General features: G+C 29.4%; 2 protein-coding genes across 2 annotated transcripts; both read left to right on the top strand.

Annotated features, from left to right (window-relative positions):
- The first annotated feature begins 6,542 nt into the window (after positions 1-6,542).
- LOC123300573 (jupiter microtubule associated homolog 1-like) lies at positions 6,543-9,206 on the top strand. The gene is made up of 2 exons (XM_044883159.1): positions 6,543-6,706; positions 8,353-9,206. The coding sequence occupies exon 2, from the start codon at positions 8,353-8,355 to the stop codon at positions 8,776-8,778; it is 426 nt and encodes a 141-aa protein (XP_044739094.1). The 5' UTR covers positions 6,543-6,706; the 3' UTR covers positions 8,779-9,206.
- A 2,849-nt stretch (positions 9,207-12,055) lies between these two features.
- LOC123300696 (proteasome assembly chaperone 2) lies at positions 12,056-12,881 on the top strand. Its single transcript, XM_044883317.1, has one exon. It carries the CDS (start codon positions 12,115-12,117, stop codon positions 12,859-12,861), a length of 747 nt encoding a protein of 248 aa, XP_044739252.1. The 5' UTR covers positions 12,056-12,114; the 3' UTR covers positions 12,862-12,881.
- Positions 12,882-13,480: the final 599 nt, after the last annotated feature.

Genomic DNA, 13,480 nt, shown 5'->3' with positions numbered 1-13,480 from the left:
AAGTTCGAAGGAACCTATTTCGAAACCTACTAGAAATGTTCCAACAAAATTAAATGTGAATTCTCCAAAATTAATTTCGCCATTAGTAAAGAATACAAAAGCGGCGCCGTCTAGTGCGACTAAAACTTCGGTGGATTCTCCAATAACCGCAGAAGTAAATGAGTTAACCGAATCGTTTGATCATGGTAAAGCCGAAAGTTCATTCGTACAATTACGAAGTACTTTACGTCGACAACTTTCTGATTTATATATCGAACCATCATCAACAGAAAAACGTGCCACACCGAAACCCAAAATAGCACCAAATGTTGAAGTGAAAAAAAATGTTTTTAAAACTCCAACAGTTACAAGAGTCTTAAAAAGTACCGAAAAATCAAAAATGCCGAAAAATATTATGAGTCCAGTTGATTTTTATATAAATAAAGCTCCACAATCACCGTTAGTCGTCAAATGTGATTATAGTAAGCGTCAAACGAAATTTTACGATAAGGAAAAGGTTAAGAATGGTGAAAATAATGAAGTAGAATCGATTGAAAATCCGTTACCATTTTGTGCATATAAGAGTGCTTCAAATGTAAAACTTTTTGAGGATAAAACAACTGAAGTACCAAAAAGTGTACGAAAATTTTTTCCAACTGTACAATATGTTATAAAACATGAGTCACGCATTAAAACTGAAGAGCGTAAATCACCTAGACTTCGTCCTCAAACCACAATGAATAATGACTCATTAAACGCTTTAGATAATTCGTTATCTATTTTTAATGCGTCCGCTAATGCGAATGATGTATCAGTTCGTGTCAAAAAATCAGCTTTAAGAACACCAAAATAATATTCTTATCTTTAAATTTTTTTTGAATTTATAATTTTAAATATTATTTGTTAAAATTCGAGGAAATAGTAATTAGTCATGAAGTCAAGCACAATTTTTCTTAACTTGGCTCTGTGACATGGTGGCCACATTACTGATAAAACCTGGAAATGTCAAGAAATTCAAATTTTACTAAAAAGGTCAGGGAAAAGTCAAGAAATTTCGTGAGAAAAGTAGGACAATTTTATCATTTTCGTAGCAAACTTCTAAAAGTATTTTTATAATTTTATTTTTCTATTCGAATTATTTCAAAAAAATGGTAACTGTGATCGTATTTTAGTCACATTTAGTATTGTAAAAGTGAAACTTTCGTTCCTCTTTCTTGCAAAGTTTAGTTTAGTATAAGAGACGGTATAAGGTCAATCTTCACCCATCTGATAACCATATTTTTTATGAAATTTTATTGATTTCCATGAAAATATCCATGAACACTTTTCGATAGAAAAACTAATATTTATAAATCAATAAAATTTCATATTTATAAATCAATAAAATTTCATAAAAAATAGTATCTCATCTGGTTATCAGATGGGTGAAGATCGATCTTATACCGTCTCTCAGACCAATTTAAAAGTACTTACTTTTGAGTTACTGGAAAATTGAAAAAAATCAGGGAATTTCATTTTGAAAAAACAGGGGCCACCATGATGAGATTTAAAAATTTTAAGACTGTTTTAATTTGTATTTTTAACTGTTTCCTCGAAATTTTAAAATATTAATCATTATTAATATTAATGTAAGTAAAGTTTTGTAAATTTAGTTTTAGTAAACACTAAATATTTTATGAATTTAAATTATTTTTTATATTATAATTATTAAAGTTTTATATCGTGATACTTGTGTGTACATTTTTCTTTTGAATCTTTAAAAACAATAGGTAGAAAGAAACAATAGAAGATAGCTTAAAGACCCTGCACGATTAGATAGGAAAATAGTTTTCTGTGAAACTTTTTCAAGATATCCCCAAATGATGTTTTTTGGATCGTTCTGATCAACGGCCACAAAATTTTTTGGAAGTAATTAATTTTAACTAATTTTAAGAAGTCAATTTTTTTGGATCAAGTCAAACATAATTTGTCATTTTTACTTATTTAGAAAAAACATGTTTCACGTAAAAAACTAAGTAATAAATAATTAAAAGCTGAAACAAAACAGTATACTCCACATAAAAGGCAATACTACTACTATACATTAGGGTGCGTCAAGGGTTATGTGGGTTTTCATAACTTTTTTAAACTATTATTCTTAAAGGCAGTATGGGCAGTATATTAATTATTCAATACTCAATAGTTCAATACTATACACATACTCACATCAGTGGCGGATCTCATTAAGCGATTGGCAAAAAAGCAATGCCATTTAGTCACAGGATTAGCCATTGTCTTATACGTGCTATTAAAGAAAAAATGAATTATCTATAATATTAATAACGAATCGATTTTTACAACGAATTTGGTAAAACTTTTTTGCTAAAGTCAACCGACGAAAATGGAAGCTCGTTTGTCAAAAAACAAGATGTGTCAAATCTCCAAACCAATCTTTTGGTTTTCCAGCTTATCTGAAGATGGGATTTTAATTTTTCTTCTAAGAGGGATTAGTTTTGTTGAAAGAGTAGTCAAATTAGCTTCTAGTGGCATTTCTCTCTGTGAGATAATTTATTCCAGAGTAATAAAATGCGTATATCATCGCAAGATTTCATCAGATGATAAATAATGATATTTGCTGAAATTCTGCGACGATAAACTACCATAAATGCAGTTATTATTTTGGCTAATTTTAAGTTAATTTCAAAATCGAATTTGTCGAATTGCCCTGTGGTTTGTTTTTCTTGAATCCGCCACTGATACACACATACTCACACCTGTAGCTTCGTATACGATACTAATTATATTTTTTAAATGAGATATGCGTGATTCGATGTATTTTCTATGAATCATATCGAATATCAGTAATACGTGCTTTATTCTATGTAGACAATGAACTTTATATGCCTATACCTAGTTAAAGGTACTTGCAACAGCCCCCTTGACGACATATAATATTATATTAATTATAGTGTTATTATTATATGTATGGGTATACTTTACATATTTCTAGGAAAAACTATATTATAAATAATTCGATCTGTTTGTAATAAAATGTATATTTTACACATAAAATATTCATTGGTTTAATTAAATTTAAATGTTCTATTCTTTATTCTACGTGACTCTGTCAAGTGCATAACCTTGAAAGTCAAGAAACAAGTAAGAAAACTCCTTGAGATCTAGATCAGGAAAAATTATTATCTCTGACTTTTGAATAATTTTTTTTCTAAATATAGAGAGCTCTCAAAAGTTTGTACAACGCTCTTGGTTTCAGAAAAACAGAATTGACCTTTTTTGTAGCACCTACACAATTTACTGAATCTAAATTAACCGCTTTCAATCCGTTACCCCCATCGGCGTAAATGAGGTGGATTTATAATCTAAAAACCCCATGTTCTACTAATCCATTGAATATAAACTTAATTATGATGCGGGCTTTTTTGTACTATATAAAACAATGCCAACATACGCAATTTTAGCAAAATGCAATTTCGCGTTCTCCCAAACAAATCATCTTGGTCGTACTAAGGCAAGTTCAGCTAAATCGACTTATTTTGAGCTGTACTATACACCTGGTAGAACGTAGAACGTTGTACAGATCTTTTGGAGACACCTTGTATGGTAGACTAAGCCAATATGGCACCTAATCTTTAGGTACTTAGTCACCTCCGATGTGTTTTTAGATTAACCGTGCTGTATAATAACAAACAACTTCTGTTTTAAAATTATTTTTATAAAAATAATTTATTTAATTTAAACAAAGTAAAGAACCTATTGTTATTCTCAGTTTGTTATTAGTCACTAATTTAAATAATATATATTTTATGTAAGTATTCGTTGGGTGCGTAGTCAGAGTATGAAATCAAACCAACGCCAACGCTTCCAGTAGATAACTTTGTCGTTACAGAAGGGTTGTTTTAAAATAAATGATATTTTTTTTAATGGAAATTAAACATAATTACTTATTTAAATTTCTAATTTTTGACTTTTTAGGTCAGCAGCCTCGTAATGTCTTAAACATTTATAGTATATGAGTTTCTTTATTCGCCCATAACTTCTAAGTGCCTGAACAGATTTGTATTTATGGGATATCGTTAGAATCCTTACATCATCCTGAGTTACACAAGCAATAAAATTAAATTATGGAGGGTAGAGATAAGGAAGATTACCTTAGTGTATCAAAATTAAGTGTCCACCGAAAAGCAGTAGAGATAGCAACGAGGTTAAAGATAGGCAACTTTTTATACATATCTATTTTTGATGTTGCCTATGACATATAATGTAATGTACGCATTCAGATATGCAGATAATGTGGTAAAAACAATCCTTGGGGTCATTTTACGCAGCCGGAAAAATGTACAATTTAAAAACGGTTATCTAAAAAGCATTTTCGATTATTTAAATTTTTCTCCGAGGCGAGTCATTCCATGTGCCATGGTTAATTAAGGGAATTGTAAGGAAAATGATTTACCTAATACGTATTGTGTAAAACAATTTAACGACTTAAATGACTTTCCTGAAGGTTTTCTAATTTTAGAGAGAAAAATAAATGTTGATTTTATATAATTGAAAAGTTAATTGAATTATGTATTTGAATTATTCATCGGCAATGAACTACATTAATTTTTTATATTCCCTAATTTGTCAAATCAGCATACAACTCGTTATGAAAATAATAGAAAAATAAAGTGTCTTGTAACTCCACTTTACCTCTATGTTCAAAATCTAATCCTAAATTAATTTCCGGAATATAAATATCTTCGTAAATCAGATAGTAGGCATTTTAAATTATCTCATTTGCAAGAATCTAATTTTCTAATGTTCTATCAATCGAGGTATGATAAAGGATGCTGTGAGGAACACCAAAAATACTGGAATAAGGAATAAAAGGCTGCCCCCTCTCCAGATATATACAACTAAACCAAAATTTTGTTAGTTTCATCAATATTTCTAAGTTTTACAAACTTGGGAATAAAATTAGTATACTTTGATATATATTTCATATATACAGGGTATAAAAACAAGGGTTTTGAAGCGGTTTAGGAATTTCGCAATATAGTTTGAGCATGGAAGTAATTAATAAGAAGGTAAGGCAAAGTACAAAAAATGATTCAAGAAATATTAGCATTTTCAGGCACGTTCTTCAATTGTTATAAACTTCCTGTCTTGTAAAGTACTCTGTGACTAAACAATGTCCTTGTCATTACATTTTTGTCTTACGATTTTTCATTTGATTTTTTTTGCACAATTCTCTTAAATCATTTCATTGACATTGAGAATATAATGACTTGTTATTGTCACTCACACAGGAGAAATAAAAAAAAAAGTAATTCAATTGACCATATGATAGCAGCCAAGCAGTTGATTATGCTGCCACTGTCTAGATATTTTACCTCCATGTAAGAAATTACTTGATTGCAATATTATACTGAAACATTTTCGTAATGTTTTTCGGTTTTTTTTGACATAATTGCAAAATTTGATTCTCTGTGTAAAATTTATGTAAAAATTTGAAAAATATGACCCAAATTTAGTAGAACTACATCCTCTGTTTGTTCAAATTGGCGTAAGTTTGGCTGTGATCATGGAGGTATTATTAGAAGAGGAGATGCAATAACGTTGACTAAATGGCATGGGGTCCAAAATTTGGTATTACACATTTGTCAAGGTGGAAATTGTTGAATTAACAGTAGTTCTTTTTTATATTATCTCTATGAATCAACCCATTATCTCTATCAATATATAGAGATATATTGGTGAAAGAGTTTTTTTAAATCGGTCCAGTAGTTTTTGAGTTCTTTCTATTGTAGACAATGTGTTTCACAAAACAGCCTTTACTTTTCCCGGTTTCTCGCCTCGTACATGGAGGTTATTTGAGTTTTCCACGATATGTTAATTTTTTACACAAAAAAAAAACGTCGTGTGGGCAAAATATAAATAAAATTGTAAATATTTGAGATTATATTGTTTATCTTTCGAATCATTAATATGTATTCATTAATTACATGTCTAGCCTATTTATAGACAGAATTTATTATCAAACGTCTAGTGCATTATTTTTTTTGGATAATCGATAACATGTTTAAGTTCAAAAAGGGCATTTTTGATCATATAAAATGTATACAATTTCATTTAAACTTTTTTTATTTCGGCCATGTTATTATGGAAGCCTTATTACACAATTCATATTTTTACAAGTTCTAATATGTAATTCATTTTGTAAATAATCTATAAATAATCCTAAGTACCTAATTATTAAATTACCTTCGTCAAATTAATTACAATCAAATAATTGATAAATAATTTAATCCTACATTAATAATAAAATAGCTCTTTGTTTTAAAACAATCCTTATATAGGATATTTCAATCCCACTCATTTAAAACAGTATTTCCTATCACTATTTATGGATCAAATAACTGATGCGCATGTACCATTTATTGCATGTCATATCATATCTCGGCATAATACACGCATTTGTTTCACTTCAATGTACGTAATTATGAATAATGTTGAAGAAGGATAACAATATATTATTAGTCATGTGGTTGTTGTTTTTCTGTTACCACGATTAGAACAAAATATACGTTACAACTTGAATCATTCGATAGATCGATTTTTTTCAGTTGGTTGACCCGTTCACAAGCAGTCTCATTCCGTTAAGAATTTTTTAAGTGTGAATAGTTTTTTTAATAAATTTGTATTAAACTTTAGTTTATTCAAGTGTTTTATATAAAAAAGAAACAAGGTAAAAATTATTTTCATCAATTTTATTTTGTAGAATAACGATTATTTTTTAAACAGCTTACATTTATGCCATTTTGTTTTCGAAAAAAAATAAAAAACGATTTAATGGTTTTCAATAGAATTATTATTCAATTTAATAAAGTTGTGATGGTGGTTTTTATTATGAAAACGATCGAAAAAGCTTTTAAATTATTCAATACCGGCTTTTGTTCTTGAACGTTGGTTCAAGTCTCCATCTTTCAGATTCTTCTGAAAGACATGTGTGTAATAGGCTCATTTAAAATCTCAAGGTGGTTTTTTTAACTGACAAATTTTTGTAATAAATTCAAAGCTTTTATCGTTCATTTTCAACAAATTTTATACAAATTCATGTAATTTCTGGTTAAAAATTACTTGAGGAAAATCGCGCTTAAATATACTGGTTTCAACTGGTAAAAAAAAAAAAACATTTAACGTTTCCATTTTAATTAAATTTATCATTAAATTTTTTTGAATTATCCATTGTTTTATTCTATTTTGATTAAAAAGAAATTCTTTTAAAATTTAAAAATTGATATGTATGCAAATTTTAATTTATTTAGTCAGTCAACGGTAAGATTTTTTAGGGGTCAATGTATTCAAATTAAGATGAATCTTATATTCATCAAAGGTAGATATTTGAAACACCGTGGAAATTTGTACGATATTTCGTGGCGAATGGTAGGCTAAAAGCAGCCCTTTTAAGAAAATTTTTGTCCAGTTGTAAATATTATTCTTAGCCTTGAATAAATTTGTTCGATATTTATGAAAACATAAAAAAGTCTTAAAATTTTATACCTCTATAAAATATAATAATAGTTTTTTTGTTTCATTAAATACTAAATTTTAGGGTAATAAAATTAAAATGGCCCTAAAATCATTCAGCCATGTCTTCGACAATTTAATTCGATCATTATAAAAGAATTATTACACAAACTTACACACTATCTCAAATATAGGGTGGATTATTTTGATAGACAATAGAGGTTTAAATTAAAAGTTTTGAATTCATAAATCATGGTGGCCGCGATACTGGAAAATTTGGAAATACCAGAAAATTCAATTTCTAACAGTAAAGACAGGGAATTTCGTGAAAAAGAGAAAAGAAGAATTTTAGAATCATTTAGTAGACTCAAGAAGATTTTCCATGCTCGTTATTTGTAAAATTTTAGTTCCACTTTCCCTTAAAGCAATTTTAAAGTACTAATTTGGTCAGGGAATTCTGGAATGATTCAACTGGGAAAGATGGAAAAGTCAATTTCATTTTGGCAAAACTGACCACCATGTAAATGTGGCTGAATTTCATTGATACAGTGAAAACGCCTTTTGCACACTCATTGTTAATATTATTGGTTATTTGCACCTCCAAGTAATCGGGAATATAATGTTTGGGTCCGAAATCTTGGACACAACAATTCTGGGAACAATCACAACGGAAAAACTAAGGGAAACTTTTTAGTGGGCCTCCGACGTTGACAGAACGCTGTAGCTTTATCTAAAAAGGTTTCGTCTCCGTGTGACTGACGTCTTCATCGAGGCCGGTCCTGTATATTGCTATAGATAAACTAATGATTATTTTGCATGAATTAACAAGATTAAGCTAAATTACTTTTTTTTTCTTAATTACAGATGACTACTACAAATTTTAATATTGGATTAATGAATGATAACCGTAACTCCAGCCGTGTATTAAAACCTCCAGGTGGTGGACACACAGATCTTTTTGGACCACCAGAACCAATTACACCAAAAGTCAACGCCAAACAATCTCAAATCAGCCAAATATTTGGCAATGACGATCAAAATTCAAATTGTTCAACAAAAAAGAAGAACTTATTAAAATCTTCGATCGTATTTTCGGAAGAAGAGAATGAAAATAAAAATCAAACAAATAACACCGTGCAAACGGAACAAAACGAACAAAAAACCGAAGAGACAAAGACTGAAGACAATGTTGATAATAATAAACAGACTGAAGAAGCCAAGGAAGTCCAGAAAGAGGTACAAAAACCTAAACGAGTTCCTCCTGGTGGATATTCAACCAGTCTTTGGTAAAAAATTTTTTAGAAAAGGCAAATAAAAAAAGAATTTATATGTAGTTATGGCGCTGAAAATCACATTTTTTAATACTTTTTTCCTTGTGTTAAAATGCTTGAAACCACCATTTCTTTTTTGTATAATTTTTTAAGTTAATTGAAGAATAATCAATACTGCAAACTTTTTAAGTAATTAAATACGAATCGGCTATTATCGGGGGGCCGTATTTCAATATTTTTGCCTTTAATTGTAAAATAATAATTTATATAATCAATTTAAAAAAAAATGTTTACACAAAATCCGGCTAAACAATGTATTTTAGTCATTTTGTTGAAAAAATTTTAAAACTATGCTTTTCTTTTTTTTTTTAAATAATTATTATCGTATGAGTAAGACTTTATTGTAATGAAGATTTGCTTAATAAATAAGATTTTTGTAATTTATTATTTTCTTTGTTTGAATTAAACCACATACCAAATATGTCTAGTGTCATGTGTAGTATTTGACAGCATTTTTAGAATAGCTGTTTTGCCATTTTATGTTAACAAAGGTTAGGTTAGAGTGGCTGTCCTGGGGTGGGACACACTTAGACCATATGGTCCGTTGTGATACCGTAAATGGGTTGGCCCATCCCCGGCCACTACTCCATAAACCATTTGGAGTTGTTGAAGAACAGCAGGAGGGCTTTGACGTCGACTGACTTTAGATCGGAGAGGTCGTCAAAGAGAGGCTGGCTCAAGTAAGTTCATCTCGTCATGACAAGAGCTGGGCAGTGACAGAGAAGATGAGACATTGTCTCCTCCTCGTCATCACTGTGACAGCTCCTGCAGTAGTCGTGATACACTGCCAGGCCTAAGCGTTCAGCATGCTTGCCGCCCAGCCAGTGTCCTGTATTTAGGCACAAATTTGTTAACTAATCGAGATAATAAAACTGAAAATAGATCAAAATCGTCGGAATTTAAAGCACAACTCCGATTCTTACAGGAATGAGTACAGACTGTTTGTATGAGAGGGTAGGAAAAACATTCATACGAACATTTTTCGGTTCCGTAAAAATCGAGGTTGGACTATTAAATTCCAAGCTCAAATGTCTTTTCCTCAACTAAACAACCTCTTGAAATGACTGTCAAACCCTACACCCAACCCTAGACCTGCCACAGATAATAATATTATTTTCCTAGTAATCGATAACGAAGTATGTTTGGCGCCTTGAATATTTCCACTCATTCAGCTGTTAAGACTCATTAAATCATTTGTATTAAAGAGAATTAGATGCGTTTCTGTCTTCTGTGAATAGAAATATGTTAGTGTTGTCATCATAAAACTTAATTATGATATGAATATAACGGTGGAATAACTTATAAGATACATTTTATAAAATCCCCTCAGGCTAATTGTTTAAATTCTTTTAAATAATAACGGTATTTACATTTTTTGTAATTAGGAAGTGTAATAAGAAATTGATTATTCTCATGATTTTTTCATATTTTTCAATTATTCTTAGGGTTCTGTATCTGTAAAAAAAGGACCAAGTACGTATTCCAATTGCATAAAGTTTAAACGGTACGTAATTTTCATTCGCTAGAATTATAATAAATATTATAATATGTCACAAATGACCAGCGTTACCAATCATACTATAATTATAGTAGACATTCTATAATCACATAATTTTTAGTATGGCTATCTTATGTATTATTTCTCTAGCCAGTTTTTTTCTGATCGGGGGAAATCTTCCTTATTCCTTATCAAATTCCATGATTAACCCCTCATTTTTAAGCTTATAGTGTGGGCTAAGGACGAAAATAGACTCACGTAATAAATAAAGCCGTTGGCAATAACTATAATATCTAACCTAAATTTTTGTTTTTGTCTATTTTTAATTTATTGCGGTTTTTAAAAAACAGTTTCAAACAAACAAGTTGAAGGTTAAGCAGGTAATTCTTCGTATTTGAGTCCCAAACAAAAATATAACCCTAAAACGGACTGAACACAGATAAAAATTTAATTTTCAATTTATTCAGTTATTGTGTTCGTTCTGAGCCCTCGTCAATTCATACTTGACGGTATTTTTATTAACAAAAGCTAAAAAAACGGTAATTAAAATACAACAATACAAATTTTGGCAATACTTTCTTACATTTTTAATAAGTGAACGTGTTAATTACAGCTATTATAACCGGTTAATCACTTATTTCAACTCTTTGGGAATATTTCTATAAATAGATAGAAGCTATAAATTATTAAGACCGGATTATTGGATTTATAAAGGTCTTGCAGAATCACTCCATATACCAATTTCTATCAAATTTCAAAAAAAAAAAAAAATTTAATAATTTTTAGCTTTTTATACACAGGTAAAATTCTTAATTTTAAGCTTTAAAGATTTAAACAAAATAAGCTGGATTTCTTAATAAATAATAATGAATTTCGGATTTGACTAAAATAATGCTTTTTTGACAATTTGTACAAATTGATATCCATATAGGCAAAACATATTACAAGGTTTCTTTTCGATTTTTGAAGAAAAATTTTAAAATTTAGTAACAGGAGGACATGACATACAAGTGACATTTCTCAATATCCATGGCATTCTCATAAAAGAGTTAAGTATATACATAACAGTATCAAACCAAAAGAGACATAAATATTAAATTATAAGCATTCCTATTGGTCGAATATAAAAAAAACATGGCTGCTTTACTATAAATACTCAAAGAGTGAGACAGGCATGGATAATAGCTTTGAATCAAAAGAGACACATATGTGAAAATCATAAGTGAGTGAGATATATATATAATTATATTGAGCCAAGAAAGACCAATTTGTTAATAATATCAATACTACCAACTCACGGATTTATAAACAGGTATACCAACCTAACATAATTAAATTTTTATGTTCTCCTAGTATTTATTCTTAAAAATTTTATTTTAATAAATTGCGCGAATTATAAGATTTGGGAACGTCTATATAGAGTAACCAAATGATTCAAAATGATTGATATTGTATACACAATCGGAACATAAAGACAGACGGTAGGCTATTAAAGTTCTTCTGGAATTTTTTATCTAAAACATAAAACAACCATTTATTTATATTTCATCCATAAATATCATAATTATTTTCATATTTATCTCATTCTTCGACTTTTAGTTCTCAAATTTGGTAAGAATTTGCGAATTTTGAATATTATGCATAATTTATAGTTAACACACCTATGTGATAGATGTCACCACTTTACAATGATAAAAAACAAATCTGTATTATTTATTGTTTGTTTCCAAAGTGTCAAAAATATAATGACAGTGTAAAATTTTAAAAAAATTCACAACTAAAGAAAATAATTTAAAAATGATACGTTTATTTAAAGAAGTTGATTTCAAAGATAAATATTTAATAATTCCTTCTGTATCTGTTGGAAATATTGGTCAATTAGCAATTGATTTACTAATATCAAGTTTACAATTGGAAAAAATCGGAACAGTTTGGAGTACGGCACTAATACCAATTATTGGTACCGATCCATACAATACAAATTCTGATTTATTAAGTACAGCATGTGAATTATATTCATCACCCGGTGGAAATTTTGTGGTTTTACAAATTCGTTCTGGTATTGAGAAGAAATATGCAAAAGTGTTTTTATCAAACTTATGCGAATTGATTCAAGAGCATAAATTTCGTGAAGTGATTTTACTAACAAGTTGTTTTGCATTTGAGAAACATAATATACAATCATCACCGTTTCGATATATTGCCAATGAGCAAATGTTGTCAGAACATTCGGATAAATTTCAATCGTTAGGATGGGTAGCGTTAGAGAAGAATGCTGATAATTCAGCTAATGATGCTGCGTTGTATACGATTAATGGTGGTGGATTTGCGTTGAAATTATTTCATGAGTTAACGTGTAGAAAGATTAAAACATTATTAATTATGAAGTATTGTTCGGAAGGTGATAATGTACCGGATAGTTTGGATATTGTCAAATACTTAGATGATTACTTACGAATGTTTGATAATTTGAATCAACAAATTACGTTTCCACCATCATGGGATTTGCTGTTTGGAGGACCACCACCGATTGGAATTTATTAAATTATTTAATTGATTCAAATAATTGCTTTGTAAAATTTTGTACAAAAATAAATATATAATAATTAAATTATTGTGTTTTTAATCAGGCAGGGTTCTTTATTCCTTTAAAAAATTAGAACAGGGGAGCCCAAGAGGAGATCTGTAAAGTAACTCGAGCGCGTCAGATTAACATATAAGAGGTTTCTTGGACCTTCCTTAGTACTTCCTCCAAATATTAGCCCTAAATATGGGGTGACGCGCGTGGGGCAATCAACAATAAATTAACTCGAGTGCGTCAGATTAAGATATAGTAGGTTAATTTACATGTTAAAATATTTCAATAATCTGGAAACATCTTGATCGGGCTTCAATTATTATACTACGGGTAACGCAACTTTGCCAGCTTCCCATTTCTTTGCGTCACGCTTAAATCATTGAAAATTTAGAGCAAAAATAGAGAATTGAAAATTTTTTAAGCATGTAAAATATAAAATTTTATAAGAATTTGTAACAGGAGAATATGAAAAAAAATTTAATTATGTTAGGTTGGTATTGTTTGGTTCTTATGCCGTTGGATTGTCAGCACTGATATTACTAATATACTTTGTCTCTTTTGGTTTCAATACAATACCTATATATC

This window comes from Chrysoperla carnea, chromosome 5, assembly GCF_905475395.1.
Source record: "Chrysoperla carnea chromosome 5, inChrCarn1.1, whole genome shotgun sequence".
NCBI lineage: Eukaryota > Metazoa > Arthropoda > Insecta > Neuroptera > Chrysopidae > Chrysoperla > Chrysoperla carnea.
The sequence above is the reverse complement of the archived record's forward strand: the minus strand, read 5'-3'. Positions and strand labels throughout refer to the sequence as shown.

Excerpts from the sequence above, each read along its gene's own strand:
- LOC123300573 (XM_044883159.1), top strand. The coding sequence starts at position 8,353 with ATGACTACTACAAATTTTAATATTGGATTAATGAATGATAACCGTAAC.
- LOC123300696 (XM_044883317.1), top strand. The coding sequence starts at position 12,115 with ATGATACGTTTATTTAAAGAAGTTGATTTCAAAGATAAATATTTAATA.